This window comes from Protopterus annectens, chromosome 3.part1 (genome assembly GCF_019279795.1).
Source record: "Protopterus annectens isolate FY-2018-M chromosome 3.part1, PAN1.0, whole genome shotgun sequence".
Taxonomy (NCBI): Eukaryota; Metazoa; Chordata; order Ceratodontiformes; family Protopteridae; genus Protopterus; species Protopterus annectens.
The window spans coordinates 1600643884-1600668941 of NC_056732.1; the positions used below are offsets into that span (position 1 = coordinate 1600643884).

The 25058-nt window shown below is 44.2% G+C and overlaps 1 protein-coding gene across 2 annotated transcripts in view; it reads right to left on the reverse strand.

The window, feature by feature from the left end:
- Positions 1–25058, reverse strand: part of FAM133B (family with sequence similarity 133 member B) — a 677034-nt gene that overhangs the window by 115397 nt on the left and 536579 nt on the right. For both annotated transcript variants that reach the window (XM_044067632.1, XM_044067633.1), the window contains exons 6-7: positions 14893–14961; positions 13640–13735 (exon numbers count right to left, since the gene is read on the reverse strand). In XM_044067632.1, coding sequence (XP_043923567.1) covers positions 13640–13735; positions 14893–14961 — 165 coding nt within the window. The remainder of the gene's footprint in view (positions 1–13639; positions 13736–14892; positions 14962–25058) is intronic.

Sequence of the window (25058 nt, forward strand, 5' to 3'; positions counted from 1 at the left end):
AGAAGGGAAACTAGGTCTTCTAACTAAAACAAACCTGGGGGGACAGAAAAAGTTTGAAAGAGCCACACACACCAACAGGAATAAAGTCTCAAATGTAGAAATTACTACACAAAATAAACAGTACCTCGTTCTGTTTGCAACACTAAGTATATTAGCAAGCGGAAAATCAGCAAAAAGTTATGACCTATAACTACTCACAGCATACCTAAGTGCAAAAGGCGCCTACAATAACTAATATCTAATTATGAACAAGTATATTAAATGAGCAAAAACTGGCACACTGGATACAAAGTACTAATTGACCAAAGGCCAACTGTACTTAAAGAAATTGTACACAAATGGCGCAATAGTAAACGCTAACGATTCTAGCTGCAACTACACTAACTATAAGTATACAATGCTATATTAAGGTAAAAACAGAAAAATTATTCAAAAATTTGAAGACTTAGCCAGAGACAAAAAGAAGCACATCCGAACTCGTCGATGCTGCAAACAAGATCTGGGGGTTGTACTGGTGCACCATGGGATACCTACCTAGCCACGAGCCAACTAGAAGTCTTCCAGCTTGTAAATAACAGAGTCGGAGATGAGGATCGGCTCCGATCCCGTATGTAAGAATGAAGGCGAGATAGGACTACAGATCATTTATTAATTTAAATTTGTTATTTCACAAAAACATTTTTAGTTTGCCTGACCAAAACATTACTTTATTGGTAAACAGTCAAAGTAAAAAGAATAATTTCCTTTAAAAGCTCAAACATATACTTTATAGTTATTAGAGGAAAATGTTTAATAGTCACAATAAAACAAAAAATGCATAGTCTAAATAACACAAACTCAACGAGGAACTAAACCCACATATAAGGCAGCTGTTTAATCTTAGCCTTACCACAGGATACGTGCCCAAGGAGTGGCGTACGGCAACTGTGGTCCCACTCCACAAAGGCGGTACCTCTATGGACCCTGGAAATTACCGCCCCAATAAGCTTAGCAAGCCTGGTCTGCAAAGCTATGGAGAGGATCATAATGAAACTCATAAACAAAGACATAGGGGACTTGCAGACATTGGACCCGACCCAGTTTGGCTTTGTCAAGGGCAGATCATGCCTTTTGAACTTGGTCGACTTCTTCGAAACAGTCACCAAGGTCATTGATGAGGGAAAGGCAGTCCATACAGCCTACCTTGACCTTGCAAAAGCTTTCGACACAATACCCCACTCGGGTAATATAGAGAAACTTACCAGCTTAAATGTAAACCCATATGTCGCAAGATGGGTTGCAAACTGGCTAAAGGACAGAACCCACAGGGTTAGAGTTGCTGGCGCCATGTCAGACTCCAAGCCGGTCACAAGTGGGGTCCCACAGGGCTCAGTCCTTGGCCCCCTGTTGTTCGGCATCTACTTCTCAGAAGTACAGGCAAACATAGGAGGACTATGGCTGACAAAGTTTGCTGATGACTGCAAACTGGGTGCCATAGTGGAAAGTACATCGGACACAGATATCCTTCAGAGGGGTCTCACAGAAACTGATAACTGGTGCCAGAGCCATGGCCTGAAGTTAAATGCCAAAAAATGTATAGTCATACCCTTCGGGAAAAACAAGGTAACCCCAAGCTACCATCTAGGTTGCAATCCATTAAGCACAGAAGAGGTTATCAGGGACCTGGGGACCCAGGTTGACAGTGGCCTTTCTTTTGACACTCACATTGCTAAAGTGGTTAGAAAGACCTTCTACATTGCCCACCTGATCCTGAAGGGATTCACATCCAGATCAAGTGAGGTCATTGTTCCCCTGTACTCTTCACTTATCAGACCAATGATCGAGTACAATGCCCCATTCGGGATGCATCTCACCCGACACCTGCAGCAATTGGAGAGACCCCAAAAGTTCCTCATCAAAAGGATAAAGGGACTCCAAAATCTGTCATATGCTGCCAGACTGAAGAAACTCCAGCTCTATTCAGTCGCATACCGCCTGCTCAGAGGTGACCTGTGCCTGACATACAAGGCCATGTCCAACCCGGAATTAATGGACATGCTCCACCTCAAAAAATCCAAATCTACCAGATCCACTAGAGCAAGCGACTTAAACCTTAGCACGGATATAAATAGGACATGCTGGAGGGATAGATTTGTCACCCAGAGACTCCCTATGCTGTGGAATAAAATCCCAGTCCATGTGAGGCAGAGCACCTTGCTGGCTCTGTTCAAGAGAAATCTTGACCGGTGAATGGGAGATCGTAGGTTTACCCCGGGAATCATCTCTGTGTCACTGCTGGACAGAGGCACAACAAACTAATGGGCACAGTATTTTTTAACATAAGGGGTGGCGTAAGCCACAAAACTTTGGGCTAGGCTTATAAATGCCTTAGGGCAGATAGCCTAGTATAAACCTATGAACCTATTTGTTTGTTGGCTCCAATGTATCAAAGAACTAAAAGTTTTAGATATGCAAGTAATAAAAACATACAAAATTCCACAACAGGACTGGCTAACTTTACTGTATTCTGTCAAATTTGCAAGATTTAAGTAGAATAATTAACAATTCTTCATTTAAAGAAATACCTAAATTTATGAAATACATATATGAAATCATACATAATGACTTTGACGTGGTAAACAGTATTTAAAAATTTTACAAAGTATTGATAAAGTATAAAACAACACCCAAAACCTCGTAATGGAAACATATAACAAAAGGACACTCGATACAGTTAACTGAAGATATTAAAACAAATTATTATCGATAAAATATACATCCTTTACATAATACTGGAAAGTTTTTAACTGGAAATGCTTGCACAGAGCATTCTTAACCCCAGATAGAATCAGTAAAATTAGTTCTTCCATAAAAGGAATATGTTGGAGATGTGAGAAGGTACACAATGCAGATTGGAACCACATTTTCTTTGTCTGTGTTAAAATTAAGCCGTTTTGGAATGGTATTAATAATGTTCTACAAGCTTTATTTAATGAATCATTTTATTTAACTAAAGTTCTTGTATTATTAAATGTGAGCAAAGGTCCTCATTTGAACAGGTCAAACATATATCTAGTATGGACTATACTTGCAATTTCAAGGAAGTGTACAACAAGAAGATGGAATACAAACACAATACCAACTTTGGAAGACTTCTACAGCCTACTGAAGACCACAGTATCACTGGAAATTAAAATTAAAAACTAAGAATTTATCCAAAGCCATTTATCAACAACCCTTGGGGAAAAGTCTCATCATTGATTGACACTATACAATAACTGATCAGACACTCTGATAATGGATTGGACATACTTATAAAGTAACTGTATACAACAAGATCTGTTAGTGTCAGGCTAATGTAAATAGTGTACATAGTTATTTAAGGTGTTATGTATAAATACTATGGAATTCATTCAAATATATTTGAAAAATAAAAACATTTTTTTGAGGAATACTGCACATTTCATACATTATGCCAATGTGGACGATGCTCCCGCTGTGAAAGTATTTGGGGAAATATTTCATAGTATTCTAAAATTCGTCTGTCATTTCAAAGCAGTTATTTGACAAACAAATTAAAACGTAACTATGCTTTACAGTGTCAAGCAATGTTATTTTTTCACACTTTGCCCTTTCTGCCTACCAATCATCAGTATCCTTCTAGTAAATTAGACCATTCCTTCCTCATCACTGAGGTAATGATCAACCAGGAGGAGCTATTAATGTTAGCCACAGTATGGGGATTGGGATCTCTTCTGCTTCTGCCTTAATATTTTTGCAAACATGTAGCTCACCATTAAGTAAAGAAACATGGAATGAGTTGACTGCAAAGAACACTCCCCCTCACTTCAACCAGGGACCTTTCTTTACTTCTTGTAGCTCTACCCCAACCCTGAAACATGGGAGGTGGTTTCCCCGAATTCCATCACACCCATTTAGTAACCAGGCAGGCCCAGTGGACATGCAGTCTTTTTTCAAGGGCAATCCAAAAGCAATGTCTGCTTAAGTGATTAGTTCAACATCACAAAGGAGGCAAATGAGAGCTGAGGGAATCAAACCCTGTACCAGAGAAAGTACAGCTTAAACCTGTAAGCCAACTGCCAACACACCTATCCAGTGGCCACGATGTGCATTCAACCCTTTCCTCTTCCAGGAGGGGTAAGAAGACCACTCTCCTTCACTAGTCTCCTTCCCTGCCTAGCTCCTCCAATGTCAAGGCAACTAATCACATGAGTGGCATTACCCAGGGGTCTATCCCTCTGCTTCATAAAAAACAGGCACTTCAGTGGCACAACAGGTAGCACACTCACATTTGCAGCAGAAGGATGTGGGTTCTATCCTCACATCAGGTAAATCAACTGCTGACACTGCATTGCAGCAAAATGGGAGTGCTGCACTCCTGAGTGTGCAGTCCTTCAGATGAGAAGATAAACTAAGGCCCCATCTGCCTGAGCTGATGGCAGCTCAGGTGGACATAAACGATCCCACAGCACTTCCCAAAAAGAGTAGGGAAAGCTCCCAGATACTCTGGTCAAATTTCTCCTAGTAGTACAAATAATACCTTACAGGCTACTAGCCTAATGGGACTAACCCAGTCAACCAAGGATAGACGTACAGATAGTCAAAATTAGAAGTTATGTACCTACCATAACGTTCCATGTTAGTTGTCTTCTCTCGCCTTCTTCTTGCTGGATTGGTTCGGAGCCGATCCTCGGCTCCGACTCGGCACTTGCTAAGCTCGAGAGCTAATTTTACCAGCTCGAGGCAACCCTATATCCCATGATGCAAGGCGGAGACTACCCAGATCTCATTTGGTAGCTAAAGAAATAGTAATATTTTCTTCCAACTGAAGAGGAGGAAGAAAAATAACAATACTAAATAACATCATAACCCTCTACAAAGGATCAACCTAATCTAGTCACACTAGAAGTTGAACAGCTAGAAAAAGGGAATAACCTCTTAATAGAAGATGCATAATTTTCCCGGTCTGACCAGGCTAGGGGGATGGAGGGCGGGACGCAAGAAAGAAGGCGAGAGAAGACAACTAACATGGAACGTTATGGTAGGTACATAACTTCTAAATGTTAAGTTGTCAATCTCGCCTTCATTCTTGCTGGATGGGACCGCGTCCCTAGCACCTCTATCCTGGGTGGCTCAATGGAACAGACTCTTGAGAATGGTGGAACCAAAATTCGCTCTGTCTCTGGTGGCCAAGTCTAATTTGTAATGTGAAACAAAGGTATGAGGAGAGGCCCATGTGGCTGCTGCACAAATAGTATCTATTGGAAGTCTAGCTTGAAAAGCTGTAGATGTAGCTAGAGCTCTGGTAGAATGGGCTTTTGGCTTAGAAATCAACTCTCTGCCTCTGAGCTGATAAATGTAAGTGATCACAGAAGACAGCCATCTAGATAAAGTTACCTTGGAAACTGGAAGGCCTTTCCTGTTCTCTGCATAGGATAGAAACAGTTGATCAGATTTCCTAAAAATTTTAGTTTTGTCCAGATAATATCTGAGCTGGCGGTGAACATCAAGACAATGTAACTTTTGTTCCGCTCTATCAGAATAATTCGGGAAAAACACTGGAAGATCAATGGATTGATTTAGGTTAGTCTGCGATGCCACTTTTGGTAAGAAAGACGGATTAGTCTTTAGAGATACCCTATCTTTGTGGAATATTAAATAGGGAGGACGAATGCAGAGAGCATGAAGCTCAGATACTCTTCCTGGCAGAAGTAATGGCGACTAGAAAAAGTGTCTTCCAAGAAAGCAATTTCAAAGAACAGGCAGCTGCAGGTTCGAAAGGGGGAAGAATCAAGGATGTTAAAATTAAATTTAGATCCCACTGTGGTGGGGGGTCTCTAATCGGAGGTTTCAGTAAAAAGATACGTCGAAGGAATGCCTTGCAAAGTTTATGTGACATAATGTTGTGGTCCAAAAGGCCTATATGAAAATTTGAAATGGCTGCCAGTTGAACTTTCACTGTGGAAGAAGAGGATCCTGAATGAAAAATCTCAGCTAGGAAGTCCAATACCGAATGAATTGGAGCAGTATAGGGGTCTATGTTCCTAGCTTTTGCACAGAAAGAGAAACGTCGCCATTTACTAGTGTAAATCTTTCTGGTAGAAGATTTTAGGGAAGCTACTATGATATCCCGGACAGGATTAGAAATCATAGGAAGCCTGGCTAAGGATGGAAGTGGAGCAACCAAGCAGTGAGGTTGAGAGAAGGTATGGATTGGTGCAGTTGACCCGACTGGTGGGTCAGAAGATCTGGAACCGGGTCCAGATGCCATGGCTGTACCAAGAGATAATGATGTAGGAACGGAAACCATATCTGTCGAGGCCAATAAGGGGCAATGAGAATCAACTTGGCTCTCAAAGCGGTTGCTTTCTGAATTAGCTGAGGTATCAGCGGAAAAGGGGGAAAAGCATAAAGAAGTACCCGGGGCCAATCTTGGGTTAGAGCGTCTCTGGGGGGCTGGCCTGGAAGGGGGAAGAGAGAGAAGAAGTCTGGGCATTTGCTGTTTTGAGGTGTAGCGAAAAGGTCGCAGCAAGGAAGGCCCCACTTCTGAAAAATCTCTTCCGTCACTGATTGTTTGAGAGACCACTCGTGAGGCATGAGAATAGCTCTGCTCAATCTGTCCGCTATGATGTTGGATTTCCCGGGGATGTGCATTGCTATCAGAAACCGGTGAGAAGAGATTGCCCATTGCCAAAGTCTGAGAGCCTCTCGACACAGTGGACAGGACTTGGTTCCGCCCTGTTTGTTTATATACCACACTATGGACATATTGTCCGTTTGGATTGCAATAGTTCCCAGGGGAAGAGAGTCGTTGAGGGCTTGCAACGTTAAAAGCACCGCTCTCATCTCCAGGACATTTATGTGCAGATGGTACTCGAAAGGTTGCCAAGTGCCATGGACCATTCTGCCCTGATAATGCCCCCCCCACCCGATCAGGGAGGCGTCCGATGTAACCGTGGCAACCGGGGCAAGAGGAACAAAAGGTCTGCCTTGATGGACTTGAGAGGACGATATCCACCAAGTCAGATGCCTTTTGCAAGTTGGAGTTACTATGATCTCGTGACGCATGGGAAGTTGTTGAAAAGACCATTGGGTGAATAGCATCCATTGTAGAAGACGCATGTAAAAGCGGGCAAGGGGAAGAAGTGTTATGGCGGCCGCCATAAGACCCAATACCTTCAGAGCAAATCTGGCCTGAATTTTGTTGCTGAGAAGAATCACCTGGACGTGTCTTTGAATGTCCAAGATCCTTTGGTCCGTTAACTTTGCTGAAAGTTGTACGGTGTCCAATCTTGCACCTATAAAAGTAATAGATTGACAAGGCGACAAGGCAGATTTTTCGAAATTTATAGAAATTCCTAGCCCTCTGCAAATGTGAATGGTGTAATCTCTGGCTTGGAGAAGCTGATGCCTGGTGGTGGCAGTGAGGAGCCAGTCGTCTAGATATGGAAACACCTGGAATCCTTGACGTCTCAGGTGAGCCGTAACCACTGCCATACATTTGGTGAACACTCTGGGGGCTGTAGTGAGTCCAAAGGGCAGGGCACTGAATTGGAAGTGACTGGTCCCCAGCCGAAAGCGGAGAAATCTTCTGGAATGTCTGTGAGTTTTTATGTGATAGTACGCATCCTGAAGATCTATCGAGCACATCCAATTGTCCTTGCCCAGAAAGGGCAGAATGGACTGAAGCGTGACCATCCGCAATCTTGATTTCTTTACAAACTTGTTTAGTTTGCTCAGAACTAATATTGGTCTCCAGTCCCCTGTCTTTTTTGGAACTAAAAAGAACCTTGAGTAGATTCCGGATCCTATTTGGTCCGCTGGGACTGGCTGGATGGCTCTTTTTACTAGCAGTTTTGATATTTCTAGTACTGCTAGTTCCCTTAGACTGGGTGGAACGTCTGGAAGGGTTCCCTTTCGGTGAATTGGGGTTTGAATAAAGGGAATTTTGTAACCCTCGGATATAATCGACTGTACCCATTTGTCTTGAGAAAGGGGAAGCCAGGCTATTGGGTACAGCGATAATTTTCCCCCGACTGCCTCCGAAGGCGGACAATCGGGCAACATCTCAGGGATGCTGGAAGGGTTTTGTCAGAAAGAGGCTCTCTGCTACCCTGATTCTGCGGACCTCCTCTGCCCCTAGGGCAGCGTCTATTATTGTTACCCCCTCTGCCTCTGGGGGTAAACTGACTTCGTGTGTCAGGCGTGACTCCTTGAGATTTGCGGAACCACATTTTCCCTCCCTTCTGTCCTTTGGGGTAAGGTCTTGAAGGGGTGGAGAAACGGACTCCTACGGCAGAAAGAGTCTTGCCATCTTGTTCGCATGTAGTAAGTGTCTTTCACTTGAGGTCCGAACGCCAGAAAGAGTCTTGCCATCTTGTTCGCATGTAGTAAGTGTCTTTCACTTGAGGTCCGAACAAGGTCGAACCATCAAAGGGGGAGTTTGTGAAGGACGCCTTGAAGGGGTCTGCAAAATTATAAAGCCGCATCCAGGACTGACGCCTTAAAGCCACTCCTGTGCCTGCGGCCCTACTCGCTCCATCGGCTGCATAAGGAATGAGCCGCATGGAAGAGTTAACAATGGAGTTAAGGATTCCTAGCTGTGAGCTAATCTTATCCTGAGACCCAGCAGCTGACGGATCCTGTAAAACTTCTCCCAACTCTTTAAGAACATCTCTTTGAAGGCGGGTGAAGTGGAATAAGTAGTTCAGCGACCTCATGGCAGATGTCGCTGAAGAAAAAATCCGCTTGCCGTACCTGTCCATAGTCCTAGAATCCTTGTTAGGAGGATGGACAGGTACTGAAGGATCAGCTAGTTCCTTCTTGGTGGCAGCAGCCACCACCATGGCATCAACTGGGACACCCTTTGTTAAATATTGTCTATCTGGTGGGGCTGTAATGACTTTTGAAGGCCTCCTAGGGATAGGTTCCACCGAATCCGAAGCCATCCACGCCTTCCAAGCCACTACCTCCATAAGAGGGTCGAAAGGCAGAGACACCCAGGAGGTGGATGGTCGAGATCCGAACGCCTCCAGGTATACTGACTCGTCCTCGGAAGGATTAAGGGAGGGCCAGTTCCCCCTCTGCTTAAGGAGTTCAAGGATGTCTGAGAATGAGACATCCTCAGAGGAGGACCTTGGGGATCTCTCCGACTCATCCAGGTCAGTATCAGATGTAGTAGACTCAGGGGAGTCTAGATGTTTCCTCTTACATGTCCTCTTACGCTGGGGTTCACCTGACGGATCAGGAGAAGCCTCGGAAGAGGAAGATATTCCCAATGGGGAAACCTGAGGCGTTGGATCTCTGGGTCCGGGAGAAAGAGAGTGGGAAGAGACGTCAGCAGGCACTGTAGTGGGAGGAGCTGATGGAACTGTCCATTGACTAAGCCCAGGGGCTAGTACACTCCTCATCACCTCGAAGGCTCCCCCGTCAGAGAGACCAGAAAGTTCCCGCTCCGAAGAGATAGGAACCCCAGGCCTCACCGAGAGGGAAGGCTCAGAGGCAGATGTCGGGGCCGAGCTCACCAACGCCGAAGCTCCGAGAGAGGGAACGGGGTCGGACAAGGGTCCGATGCCACTCGCCCCCTCAGAGCCGACGAGAGAGACCAGACGCCCGGATCTCTCCAATGAAGGCCTCAAGGAGGAAATCGGAGCAGAGGACGACGGAGCCGAAAGGGGTGGTATCGGCTCCGAAGCTACAACGGTGACGGTTCCGAGGAGCTCCGGCTCCGAGCTCTGTAAGAGAGTCGAAGGAGGAATGTTTGGTGGATGTGAAATAGCTACCGTCTGTTGAGATGGGCTATGGAGTATTTGGGCCAATGCCTAAGACTTTAATAGTCTACTCACCACTCTCTCGAGGTCATGATCAGACAGCCTGGCCGACTGAGAAGAACGGCTCCGATGGCTCCGCTCTAAGAGCAGGGGTGATCTCGGAGCCGAACGTATCGACTCTAATGAAGGGGATCGAGATCTCTTTTTTGAGATCGATGGAGCCAACGGAGCCGAGGATACGTCGGCTCCAGCCGGAGCCGACACTGAATGTCTAGATTGGGCAGTATCGGCGCCGGATGGAGCCGATACTGAGACTGCTAAGGTGGAAGGATCGGCTCCGGCCGGAGCCGATCTCGACCCTGGTGAGTGTGAACCAGTAGCCGACGGCTTGGAACTCTCAGCCGAAGGCTTAACAGGTTTCGAGGGCTTCCCCGGCGCCGACTTAGTCAGGGAGCTCTTGGGCTTTAATAAGCCCCTTAATATCAACTTATTTCTTCGCTCCTGCAGGACTCTTGGGCTGAAGGCATGACAGATAGCACAAGAGTCCTGCAGGTGCAAAGGTCCCAGGCAATAAACACAAGAAGTGTGACCGTCTGTCAGAGACATCTTCTGACAGCACGAGTCACACTTCTTGAAGCCTGAGACCTTAGTGTCCTTCGACATAACTGTGTCGAGGAAACACAATACACAAACACACACACACAAAAAACACCCAATCCAACAATTTAAAATAAACAGGGATAACACACAGTCATACACAAACAATCCCTGACAGGAAAAAATTTAGGGAGGGGAAGGCCTAAGGCCTAAGCTAGGGAAAGGGGATAAATAACTCGAAAAAAAAAGGGAACACTAACGGGAATAGGGTTAAAGTAAGTGTTAAGGTTAACAAAAAAACAAATATATATATAAATTTAAAGGGGGGTAGACGAAAGTCTCAAATGTAGTTACTTACCTGGAGCTGGTAAAAGAAGGCACCTCGTTAGCGAAGCGGCAAACAAGATCTGGGTAGTCTCCGCCTTGCATCATGGGATATAGGGTTGCCTCGAGCTGGTAAAATTAGCTCTCGAGCTTAGCAAGTGCCGAGTCGGAGCCGAGGATCGGCTCCGAACCCATCCAGCAAGAATGAAGGCGAGATTGACAACTTAACATCAATTATTACAGCATATACCAGACTTCTCACTGCTAGATATCGCTTTAAAGTCTTTGCAATGATTCAGATACATTCACTGTTGTCCACTCGTACTACTCTGGCTCCAGCTGAGCAATGTTACAAACAGCACCGACAAATTTGTTACAAGATAGAAGTGCAGATAAAGTGACAAGCCTAGACCTCTTACTGCAGCCTCACCTGGATGGTCAAAGTCACTATCTCCTGGGACAAAATGACTGGCGCTGGGGACTAACTCTAGTCCAATAAAGAACGTCCCCTGAGACAAGAAGGAATGAGCATCTTTACAGTCACTGTAAGGGAACAGCACCCAAGGAAGTGTCCAAAAGAGGGCTGCCTCCAGAGAGACCACAGATGGGGTTACCAAGAGCGAGATGGCCAAGCAAAGGAATATCAGGAGAGTTTTCTTCAAGGCTTCAGCCATAATACAATGCAAGTAAAAGTCCCCTGAGACGAGAAGGAATGAGCATCTTTACAGTCACTGTAAGGGAACAGCACCCAAGGAAGTGTCCAAAAGAGGGCTGCCTCCAGAGAGACCACAGATGGGGTTACCAAGAGCGAGATGGCCAAGCAAAGGAATATCAGGAGAGTTTTCTTCAAGGCTTCAGCCATAATACAATGCAAGTAAATGGAGCTTTTCTCCCCAAGCCTTCGCTGGAAATGGGTATTATGCAGTCGGACTTTCCCGGTAAACAAAGACAAATAAAATAAGTTCACTATCCTAGTGGAGTCTCTGGACACTGAAGAAATCCCACAAGGCGACACCTTATACTACAAGTGATACCTGCTCAGAAAGATCTACCACAAGACATCCTCTACATTCAGTGACACTCTCCAGGTAACCTGTGGAAACAGGGCATAATCCCCTACAGGAGGATGACCTTAAGAAACCTATCTTATCAGATGATCTGGGTAAATCACCAATAGCCAGAATGAAATAAAAATCATCCTCATCCCTCAAGATAAGTAAGAGTTGAAGTAAACCCCATAACTCATCCAAAGCTGTTTCTATAGTCTGGGTCTGCCTTAACAGCTCCTCTGAGATGGAGTGGAGCTCTTTCATGGGGAGATATATAGCCAAGAGAACCATATTTACAACCTACTGGTCACTTCTAATTTTTCTCCAAGCTGAGGTGAACTTACACAGAGGCCCTCTCCCCAGTCAGCAGTCACAGACAAAAGTGGAGGACTGTGGTGGGTTGTCACAGCAACGTTTTACGGTGATTAGCCAAGCAGAGAAAGGGGTAAGGCAATGAGTTACACAAAGGTTTACTAGAGAAGTGAGAGTCTCTCTCTTTTGGGATTAAGCAAGTCCAGGGAAGACAGAGCTGGAAGAGAAGGGTGTCATAAAAGACTTGTAAACAGGTGAGATCCTTTTTCCTTCTCAGTTCATAGAGCATCTCCTGGGCAGGCTTGCTGAAGAACACTGTTCCAAAAAAATAAATAAACAAATAATGGAGCACTCAGGATCTCCCAGCTCCTGCTCACACATTAGCCAAAGGTGGCATATGCAGGAAAGTAGCATATACTGGACATGGTTCAAACTTTAGACCAAAGTCCTTAATGGGGGGGGGGAGGTGGGGGGGTGCTCTCAACTGTGGCTCAGGTTCTTCTCTTACCTCAAACACCTTTGTCACTCCAATAGAAGAGTCCTTAGCTTTTAATACTATCGACCCAGGACCATACAAACTTCAACAGGGTACCTGACCAGAGATGTCAAGTGATTACATGGGGAAAGGTTGGTGCAGAAACATTAACTTTATTTAACATTTGTTAACCAGGAAAGTCCAACTTGGAACAAAGCCAATTTTCAGCGGAAGCCCGGGAAGAAACGGTCCAGACGCATGTCTTTGTAACATGGGAGGAAACCGGAGCACCCGGAAACAACCCACACAAATGCAGGGAGGACAAGCAGACTCCGCAAAGAAGGCACTCCAGCTGAGAACCTGAAAACCGATCACTGGTAGATATTGTGACGCTTAAAAACTACAATGGCTAGAATTCACTCAACTTATTTGCATGTTTAAATTAAGGTTAGTACATCAAAGATTTATCAGTTCCCTCACTAATATACACAAAACTAGGAACCTGAACCACTACCAAAATGGCTACTCCTCACACACATTTTGGCGAGTCTCGTTTCAAGTGGTAACCTCCAAATTGTTGGATGAGGTGCCAATTGCAGTACAAAAAATCAGCTCTAGTCAGTTTCAAGAAAACTTTTCGCATACTAGCAATTTAACCATAACAAATATTAGTAATGTTATAAGCCATATCCTAGTGACCTTACCCTTCTAATCTATTCATTACATTTTCTCTATACCTCCTATCCCCCCATACTCTTCATACTTATATTAGACTGTTTTTAAATGGCAATCTAATTGTTCATCTGGTTACCACTTTAATTGCACAAATGTTATTTCCATTACAAATTGTTACCATTCACCTATTACTACGACTACCACATTACAAAAAAAAAAAGACAACAGCCACATTCTGCCTTGTTGCATTACACATTGTATATTTCTGTGGAATTTTTCTCCTTCAGCCACTGCTGAAAAATGGATTATAGTCAGTCAATTTCCTGGTCAACAAACTAAAATAAGCAAGTAAATAAATAAATACTCTACACATCTTGTCAAAGTGCAAACTCCTTACGTTGGGAGGGGATTTCACTGGACAGTGTTTTTAGTCTCACCTTTTCATCAGACTCTGAATCAGATGACGACTCTTCAGAGGATTTATGTATGGAGCTATGCTTCCTTTTCTTTTTCTTCACCTGTTTCTTTTCTTCCTAGATCAAAAACACAATCAGAAGTCAGAAATTTAGAATGAAGTCTGACAATAATATGCTTTCTCTGCACTATCTTCCCTTTATAAAACTGAGCTCATCTTCCTAAAAAAAAGGTTTGTGTTAGCTCAATTTTCCCAAGTTCCACTAACTATCACATTTACATTTCATATCTGGCTCAGATAAGTCCCTACCCCAATTCCCTCCAGTACAGTCGATTAGTGAGATGCCCACAAATAATCAGACACTGCAGAATGACAAATACACAAGACACTTGTAAATAATCAAATCTCATCCAATTACAGCTGGATAATGCATGTAGGTGTTTCTACAGTTTTATCCTACTTGATGATTATGTAAAATAATGCTTTTAAAGGAGGAACTCTTATAAGCTATATTAATTACATTTTTATAAGTGCCCAAAACTATGTTTTCTAAACATTTCCAAGGAAAAATAAAATAAAATAAACTAATGCAGCAGTCACAGAATTAGGCTTAGACGGCCTAATTAAAAGCTTGATCAAAGCACTAAAGGTCTTCTGTCAGAGACAGATACATGGCAGTTTTTAGGAGAGACTTTTTTCCAAGTACCCCAGAGTTCATCGGGATACAAAATGTGAGGGGTGGAGCCATGGGAGTGTATAAAATAAAACAGAACTCTTCAGTATTAAAAATGCAGGTCAAGACATTAGAACCTGGTATGATGGTGGGTGGGAGTTTACAACAATGACAGAAGCAACTCCCTATACAAAAAAGAGAAGTATAAGGTCACATTTAATCCAAGGGACAGTGCAGTATTTCATACAAACTACTGCAGGCCAGGATTTTGTCTTTCTTAGACGCACACACACACATTTTGTCCAGTCACCCAAAAATCCACCTTGACCAAACTGGCAAGTCAACTAACTCACCATCTTTGAAAAAAAGGAGAAAGGCACTACAACTTTGAGCAACCAAGCCTGAAAATGTTACTACAGTAAAGGGAATAATTAAAGACAGCAGAAACTGCAGTGAAACATTTCTAATACATTCCAGAACACAGTGTACTTCAACAGAGCTATATCTGCCAAAGTACTATAATAAAACAATGCTGCATGCAGTCTAGAAAAGACTTTTCAATAACAATAACGGTGACGCCAATACAATAAAAATAAACTCACCTCTTTATCGGAGTCAGTTGAACTGCTGGAAGAATCAGAAGTTGAAGAAGAGGAGGAAGATGAAGATGACTTGACCAAACAATAAAAGCAAAGCTTGTGAGATCTACTGTTCAGGTTCAAATGCAATACAATTTCACTTCTTTGTGCTTATCACATAAAGGAAAAAAAACAGCTGTGTGAACAATACACTACTCTTGGACAGCTTCCTCGAAAAGAAATGGATGCAATTTGTTGTGGAACAGAAACAAATACATACAACTACATCTGTACACAGCTGTCATAATTAAAAAAAAATAAGCATCATGCAGTTAGAGGTCATGCAAATTAATTAATTTGCTAGTGTTGCCTTCGTACATGTGCAGGGTCTGTGTAGTAAACATGCTAATCAAATATTTTTAATTATACACAAACATATATGCAATAAAAACATACGAGTATAGTTTTTTTTTTTTTGGCTAAATGAATAAACTACTCAATTCTGAAAACAGAAGCATTGTTTGCAAATATTACAAATCATTTCTTTTCTCTAAATGCAATGATACTAGTAAATAATGTACACAGACAGTGTGGTTTAAGGAAAACAACAAAGATGTTAGCAGCATAGCTCCAATAGTTTAACTATGCCCTCACAAAAATTTATTTAACATTTGTTTACCGGTAAAGTCCGACTTGGAATGGGCCAATTTTCAGCAAAGACCCAGAGAGAAACTCTCCAGACACATATTCTTAAAATGGGAGGAAAAGTACAGTTGTGTACACTTACCATAAAAGTAGATGTTCGAGTGTATTCACTGTTGTTAGTCATCATACTTGGGTTATCTGCCTCCAGGTAGCCCTAGGTCAGCCCGAATACCACAGACTTAGTATTTCTGTCTCAGTTGCTGTCACTCCAAGACTGATGTCAGGTCATCAGGGATATATAAACAGTTAGCCAATACCATTACATCAGTTTTTCTTGTCCCAAATGTCAGGAGCCCACCAATAGGGAGCTAAGTTATGGTGCGGAAAACACCACCAGTAAAAAGTAAATACCAATACCAATGAAGGGAGAGAGTAACAGACATAGAGAGGAGAGAGAGAGAGAGAAGGGGGCTGGAGGGAGGGAAACCCGCACTGCAACAGTGAACACACTCGAACATCTACATTTATGGTTTGTGTACACAACTGTACTATGTTCTTCATGTTTCACTGTTGCAGTCATCACACTTGGGTTGATTCCCAAAGCTGAAGAAAGGGTGGAGGAAAGCTGAAGAAAGGGTGGAGGCAGTCAAGAAGAGTTGGGGCTGGCTAGTATGCTCTGCAGGACTGCTGTTGCAAAACTCGCCCAGGATTTGGAAAAGATAGGCAGGTGATAATGCTTGGTGAAGGTGTGTACAGAACTCTAGGTAGCAGCTTCCAGGATGTCCCTGGTAGGGACTCCCCTGAGGAATGCTGTAGAGGTAGAAGTTGCCCTAGTGGAATGTGTTCTGACCCCCTGAGGGGTTGGGTTTCCCATGGTGCTTGTAGCAAAAATGGATGCAGCATGCTATCCATTTGGAGATGCTTGTTTTGAAATGGCCTTGCCCTCTGCCCCTGGTGCAAAGCTGACTAGTAACTGGTCAGACTTCCTGAAGGGTTTAGTCCTATCAAGGTAGAAACTCAGCTGTCACTGCACATCCAAGGAGTGCAAGATCCTTTACCCTTTATTTTGAGGATTAGGGAAGAAGGTTGGCAAATGAATAGATTGGTTGAGAGCCACACTGGACACCACTTTAGGCATAAAGGAAGGGTTAGTCCTTAGGGAAACCTTGTCAGCATGGAAAATAATGAAGGGTTCCACAGGCATAAGTGCTTGTAGCTCAGACACTCTTCTAGCCGAAGTGATGGCCAGAAGCAAGGCTGTTTTCCAAGAGAGAAAATTTAACTCTGCTGACGCTGCAGGCTCGGGGGGGGGTACCGTTAACTTTCCCAGTACAAAGTTAAGGTCCCAAGCAGGGGTGGGTGCTCTCCTTGGTGGACTTAAGTTGTTTGCCCCTCTCAGGAACTGTTTGATAAGAGGGTGAGAGAAAAGAGGTGGTTCAGTGTTGTAATGAGCCAAAATGGCAGAGCCATGGATCTTAAGGGAGGAGAAGGATAGACCTCTGTGGAGTAGGTCTTCTAGGTAATCCAGGATTAGAGGTAAGGAAGGCAGTGCTTTGTTGTCTACTTTAGACTGAATCCAGGAACAATAGCTTTTCCACTTAGCATAGGATTTCCTTGTACTGGGTCTAAAGGCTTCAAGAATGACGTCCAGTACCTGCTTGCTTATGCTGGTCACTGGGGGGGAATTTAAGGAATAAGCCAGGTTGCAAGATTCATGGTTTGCAGTTGAGGATGCAAGATCTGTCCCCCGTGCTGAATGAGGAGGGTTGGGATCTGGAGTAGGTGCCAGGGTGGCACTGGTGACAGGCTGCGCAGTAGTGGGTACCAGTGCTGGCGTGGTCAGTGTGGGGCACTCAGGAGTCTTCTTGGTTTGTCCTGTTTTGAGTAATATTCTTGAGAGAAGAGGCAGAGGGGGGAATGCATAGATTGAGAGGTTTTTCCCACTGGAAGGACAGGGCATCCACTTTCCAGACCCTGCTCTGAGGTGTCCTCGAGCAGAATCTGCTGAGCTGGTGATTGCAAGGTGAGGCAAAGAAGTCCAACTCTGGGCTCCCCCATTACTGGATTAGAATACTGAAGATGCTGGGGTCTAATTGCCACTCATGTGGGTCTAGGAGATTTCTGCTCAAGTCGTCTGCCAGACAGTTTTGTTTCCCTGGCAGGAATTGAGCTTGCAGATGAATCTGCATGTCCAAGGCCTTGTTCCACAGGGCCATGGCTAGCCTGCAGAGTGGGTAAGTGTGTGTTCCCCCTGCTTGTTGATGTACCACATTAACTGTTGTGTTGCCTGTTTTTATCAGCAGGGGTCCTGGTGAGAGTAGGGACCTGAAAGCTGTCAGAGCGTGCTGAACAGCTTGCATCTCTTTTTGGTTGATGTGCAGATGAGATAGACTTGGGCTCCAGTGGCCCTGAATGCACTTGTCGTCCATGTGTGCCCCCCCAGGCATAGTCTGATGCATCTGTGGTTAGGGTCTAGGTGGTGAGGGGTTGAGTAAAGGGAAGTCCCTTGTTGTGGTTGCATGCTGCTACCCACCAAAGAAACTCTGTCCTTAGGCAAGGTATGATGGTTTCCAGGTCCTGAGAATGTTGGCACCAAAGACTTTTTAAGTACCACTGAAGTTTCCTCATATGCAGTCTGGCATATGGAATTAGTAGGATGCAAGAGGCCATGAACCCTAGGGCCTGTAGGATTTTCCCTGCAGATAGCTGGGTTCTGGTGGCCATTTGAGCGAAGTGGCCTGTCAGATAGGCTTGTTTTTCTGGAGTAAGGAATGCCATCTGGAATGATGTGTCCAAGCTTGCTACAAGGAATACAATCTTTTGACTGGGGACTAGATTTGATTTATTTTCGTTGATAGTGTAAGCCCAGGGAAGTTAGAAAGTTCTTTACAAATGTCTGGTGCTACAACAGCTGTTCCTGACTGTCTGCCTGAATCAGGCAATCGTCCAAGTATGGGTAAATTTGAATTTTTCTCTGTCTGCAGTAAGCAATGGCTGGAGCCAAGCATTCTGTGAATACTCTGGGAGCAGTGGATGAGCCAAAGGGAAGTGCAGAGAACTGATGATGCATACATCCTGCCCTGAAACGTAGGTATTTCCTGCACGAGTCCCTGATAGGGATGTGAAGATAAGCTTATTTTAGGTCTAGGGTGGCTAACCATGCATCTTTGGACAGCACAGGAAGAAGCTGGTGAAGGGTGAACATTCTGAATTTTGGTACCACTAGGAAGGCGTTTAGAGTGGAAAGATCTAGGATTGGGCGCCAAGTGCCCTCTTTTCTGGGTACCAGGAAAAGTCTGGAATAGAACCCTTGACCTATATGTTCTGTCGGAACAGGCTGAATTGCCCTTATGGAAAGCAGGGATAGAATCTGGATTTGTGCCTCTGCCCACTGATTTGGAGGAAGGTCTGGGAACCCTTTTGGGATTGGCAGTGAGTGGAAGTAAAATTTGTACCTCTGGAATACAATGTTGAGGACCTATCGGTCTTTGGTGATGGAGGTCTAGTTTTTTGCATGATAGGCAAGTTTTCCTCCTAGGGGCACAAGCAGTTGGGCAGAGGTGAGGAGAGGAATAGAGAAGTCATTGTGAATTATTTCCATAAGGGGGTGGCTTAGCACTCCCTGTTAGATCTCTGCATACCCTGAGACTGGAGTCTGGGGGGTCGGTTTCCCCTGGGTCTAGTTGGAGATGGCCTTGAGGGGGCTGAAAAGGACCAATGTTTCGAGGGGCAATGCGTACTGAATCTATGAGGCTGCACTTGCAAGAAATCTTTAACTGTCTGCATAGATTTAGCCATTTCTTCCATCTTTTTTAGAACCTCTTCTGCTTTGGTGCCAAACAGATTGTCCTTGTTCAAAGGAATGTCTAGTAATTTTGATTTGACATGGTCTGGCAAGGTCTGATCCTTAAGCCAAGCATGCCTTCTCAGTACAGAACCTGTGACTGCTGCTCTGCAAGATGCTTCTAGGGCATCAAACCACATTGCAAAGTATGCCTGCTGACTTGGCTTGCAGAATGCATAAACTCTTGTAATTCTTTACTTTCTGCACAGTCTGTAAAGGTAGCTAGTTTTTGCTTTATAAGTTCCATAATATGCTACTGGTATTTCAGCATGTGAAAAGTACAGTTTTGTACCTACCATAAATGTAGATGTTCGAGGATCCACATTGCTGCAGTCCTAACACTTGGGTAGTCCGCTGTCCCAGTCGGCCCGAATACCAAAGTATATGGCTGACGTTGGTCAAGGCGCATTAATCTGACGTCAGGACGTCAGGGTACAAATGCGCATGACCGACGTCATATCCTCAGTCTTTTCTTGCCCCAGATGTCAGAAGACCCTAAAAAGACAAGGCCAAAACCAAAAACACCTAACACTCCTGCACCAAAAATATGTAGAATATATACAAAATTACAAGAGTATAACCTCACCCACACAACCACCCCTAAACACAGAGGGGAAGGAGGGAGGGTAAATTGGACTGCAGCAATGTGGATCCTCGAACATCTACATTTATGGTAGGTACAAAACTGTACTATGTTCTTCATTCCACATTGCTGCAGTCCTAACACTTGGGTAGAATCCCAAAGCAGAGGTAAGGGAGGCTGGCAAATCATAAAGAAGCAGGAGCTGTCAACATGCCTTGCAAAATAGCTGTGGCAAAACCAGCCCTAGATTTAGAGTAGAGAGGAAGGTGGTAATGCTTAGAGAAAGTATGCACTGAACTCCAAGTAGCTGCCTCCAAAATATCCTTAGTTGCCACCCCCCTTAGAAATGCTGTTGAAGTGGCAGTAGCCCTAGTGGAATGAGGCCTAATCCCAGCTGGAATCTCCTTGCCATGATGGGAATAACAAAATGCAATGCAAAACCCAATCCACTTAGAAATAGTTTGTTTTGACACAGGCTTGCCCTGAGAACTCAAAGCAAAAGAAATAAACAACTGCTGAGACTGCCTAAAATCCTTAGTCCTGCTTAAATAATAACGCAACTGCCTGTGTACATCTAAAGTGTGTAAAATCTTTTCCCCCTTATTTTGGGGATCTGCATAGAAAGTAGGCAAATGAATAGTTTGGTTTAAAGCCACACTCGAAACCACCTTAGGCATAAAGGAAGGATTAGTACGTAATGATACCCTATCCTTATGGAAAATCAAAAAAGGCTCTACTGCCATAAGGGCCTGCAATTCAGAAACCCTTCTTGCAGAAGTAATGGCCAACAAAAAAGCAGTCTTCCATGACAAGTATTTCAATTCAGCAGTAGCCATGAGGCTCAAAAGGTTGTAGAGTAAGTTTCTCCAACACAAAATTCAGATCTCAAGCAGGAGCAGCAGCTCGACGACGGGGTCTTATATTCTTTGCCCCTCTAAGAAATTGCTTGAACAAAGGATGCGAGAACAATGGTGGGTCACAATCATAGTGAGCTGAAATTGCTGCAGCATGAATCTTAATGGAAGAGAAAGACAAACCTTTGTCCAATAACTCAGTAAGATATTGAAGAGCCACACTCAAATTAGGCTCAGAAATCCCCAAATTCTTTGCTGCACTCCAAAATAAAAATCTCTTCCATTTTTCTGCGTATACTTTCCTTGTACTAGGTCTTCTGGCTTCCATAATCACATTTAAAACTTGTTGAGGAAGTTGAGACCTGCTGTGTTTCAAAACAGAATATGCCGGGCTGTTAGATGAAGAGAGTGAAGCTTGACATTGAGCAGATGACCGTCCCTCTGAGACAACAGGTGCGGAATCAAAGGTAAAGGCCATGGAGGCTTCCTTACCAGACTCCTCAGTAATGGGTACCAGTGTTGCCGAGGCCAATCTGGAACTATTAAAATCATCCTTGGCTTGTCTTGTCTGACCTTTAGGAGCACCTTTGGGAGAAGAGGCAGAGGTGGAAAGGCATACACATGAAGATTTTTCCAACTGAAAGAAAGAGCATCCACTTTCCAAGCTGTGTGATGAAACCTCTTTGTGCAAAACTTTGGCAGCTGGTGGTTTAGTGGAGAAGCGAACAGATCTATGTCTGGAGTTCCCCATGACACTGTCAGTTTCCGAAATACATGAAGATCCAGTTTCCACTCGTGGGGATCCATGATTTGTCTGCTTAACACATCTGCTAAGGAGTTCTGTGCTCCCGGCAGAAACCTTGCTTGAAGAGTTAGTTGCAAGCTGAGCAGTCTCCCATAAAATCATTGCTTGCCTGCATAGAGGATAAGAATGTGTTCCCCCTTGTTTGTTGATGTACCACATGACAGTTGTGTTGTCTGTTAGAATCAACACCTGCCCAGGAAGAAGTAACTCCTTGAAAGCCATTAATGCAAACTGAACTGCTAACATCTCCTTCATATTGATATGTAGATGCTGTAGTCTGGCAGGCCACTTGTCTTGTATCCACTTTCCATTTAGATGAGCTCCCAAGCAATGTCCGAGGCATCTGTCGTTAAAATCTGACTCGCCTCTGGTCGGGTCACAGAGAGTCCCTTGTTTAGGTGACATTCCTGAGCCCACCAAAAAAATTCTTTTTGAATGCAAGGTATTATTTGAATGACAGTGTCCAAATCCTGGCAGTGCTGTGTCCACACATTTTTGAGATACCATTGCAGCTTCCTCATATGCAGTTTGGCATTGGGAAGCACCAGAATACAAGATGCCATGAACCCTAAGGCTTGAAGGACTGTCCTTGCAGTCAGCCCGGACTGAAGAGATAGATGATGGAAGTAAATGGAAAGATTCTTTTGTTTGTCCGGGGTTAAAAAGGCCATCTGGGCTGCTGTATTCAGTCTCACACCCAGAAAGCACATGTCTTGAGAGGGTACTAGACTGGACTTTATTTCGTTCACAGAATACCCTAGGCATCTTAGCACTGCTATCACATATTCCAAATGCTGTAAAGGTCTTCCTTTTCTTGAGCCAGAATCAGGCAGTCGTCCAAGTAAGGATAGATTTGTATTCCTTTTAGCCTGAAGTAAGCTATCACTGGAGCCAGAACCTTTGTGAATACTCTGGGCAGTAGATAAGCCAAAGGGCAATGCAGAGAACTGATAATGGGAATTCCCAGCTCGAAAACGCAGATACTTCCTGCAAATTAGCCTGATAGGCACATGAAGGTAAGCCTCCTTGAGATCTAAAGTTACCATCCAGTGATCTTTGCCCAGCAGAGGTAAAAGCTGTTGTAACGTCAACATTTTGAACTTGGGAATGTCCAGATAAGTGTTGAGGATAGATAAATCCAAAATTGGTCTCCACGTGTTCCCCTTCTTTGGTACTAGGAACAGGCGAGAATAAAATCCTAGGCCCCTTTCTGGCACAGGAACCGGCTGAATGGCCCCTATTTGGAGTAACAGAGAAATTTGCTTGTGAGCCTCTTTTCTTTGTAGAGGAGGAATGTCTGGCATGCCTTTGAAAGGAGGCAAGGTATGGAAATAAAACCTGTAACCGTGGTGAATGATATCCAATACCGATCTGTCTTGGGTAATTAAATCCCAATTTTCTTTGAAAAGAGCCAGCCTTCCTCCCAAAGGTGCTGCCAGACGAGAATGTACTGGCAGCTGAAAAGGCAGGTCATTGGGTCTGTTTACGAAAGGACTGACCCCTGCCCTCACCAGAAGACTGAGCAGGTGAACTCCCTGTTCTAGGCCTAAAAGAACCTTGAGCTCTGCCCCTACCACGTCTAGACCTACCCCTAGACTGGGAATCATAAGCAGGATATGTCCATCCCTTAGTAGGCCAATTTCTACTAAACTTCGGAGGCTGCACCTGCAAAAAATCTTTAACAGTCTGCATAGACTTAGCCTTGTCCTCCATTTTCTTTAAAACTGCTTCCACAGGCGAACCAACCAACACATCAGACTGTAATGGAGCATCCAAAATCCTTGTCTTAACATGCTCAGCTAAATTCTGATCCCTCAACCAGGCGTGCCTACGAAGAACAGAACCAGTGGCAGCCACCCTCGAGGAGGCCTGCACAGCATCAAAACCACATTGTAAGGAATGCTTACCCACCTGTTCAGACACATGAACTAAATCCTGCAACTCCTTACACTCAATACCTTCCGCCAGAGCATCCACCTTAGACTTCAATTGTGAAAGGAGATAATTTTGATATTTTAACATGTGAAACTGGCAATTCAACGCCCTCATGGCTAAAGTGGAAGAAGTATACACTTTCTTTCCCCATCTATCCAAAGCCCTTGCCTCTTTATCAGGAGGAACAGGATTTTTAACAACAGAAGCCTTAACACCTTTAGGGCCCTGAGAAACAGTTTCCGGGTCTGCCCTAGGACTCTTAAAAAGATACTTATGAGCTTCAGGCACCCTATAGTACCTATCTGGTTTAACTGGGGCAGGAGGCAAAGAATCTGGGTTCAGGGAAGCCTCTGCAAAAACATCTTCCACCACATTCAGAACAGGAGGTATAGCTAAAGGCCTATGCTGGGGTAAAAACAAAAATTCCTAAGCCTCTTCCTAGAATCAGAGAAATCTTGACCTTCCCATTTAAAATGCTCCCTCATGGAATGAAGAGTCTCTGAAAAAGAAAAATCCTCAGGAGGAGAAGCTGAAGGAGTAGAATCATCCACATCAGAATCAGAATAAGGAGGATACTCCTGCACGTCTTCAGCCGAAGACTCAGAAGCCTCCGAACACTGCTCAAAACTCTCAAACTCAGGTTCCACCCTAGGCCTCTTATCAGGAGGGGGCATAGAACCTCTAATCATAGTAATCAAATCTTCTGCCATTTTAAGCATATGTTTCTTAGGCAAAGATCCTGAAGAGCTAGGAGAAACCCCACTGAAGTTAAACTTGGCCTGCCTCTCAAAGAAGCCTTGGAAACAGAAGGGAGGCTCTAACCACCTTAGGAAGAGAGGGAAGAACAGCCACCTGAGAAGCCCCTCAGCCTGGCCTACCTCCTGAGAGGACACATCCTGTAACAGTAAAGTCTCTCCTGAGACTCCAAAGAAACTCCTGGCAGAACCTCCGGCTCCACTGAGCCTTCTAAAGAACCGACGTCCGGGACTGACGGTTCTTCCAACCTAGGCTTTGCAGCTTTGTCCTTGCGCTTTTTGGATCGAAGCGGGCCGGAGCATCCGGCGGCATTTTATAATTACAACGCTTCCCAAAAACTAACCTGGCACAGTCTAACCTTCTCTTTATAGTGCGTTTGTTAAATCTAGCACAAGAGCGACATGCAACAACGTCGTGCTCAGGCCCTAAACAAGGTATACACAAGGTATGGTAATCCCTATGAGGTATCTGTTTCCCACAAGAAATACAGTTATTCACTTTTTCTGACATCCGGTTAAATACTGAGGCAAGAAAAAACCAAAATATTCCCCAACGGGGTACTTAGCCAACTTTGATTCGGTCTGAAACTCCGACTTCAGAAAATTTCAGAACGCCAACCTGCACTCGCAAAACTGCTTCTGCATCGGACCATGCGGCAAAAAAGACTGAGGATATGACGTCGGTCATGCGCATTAGTACCCTGACGTCAGATTAATGCGCCTTGACCGACGTCAGCCATATACTTTGGTATTCGGGCCGACTGGGACA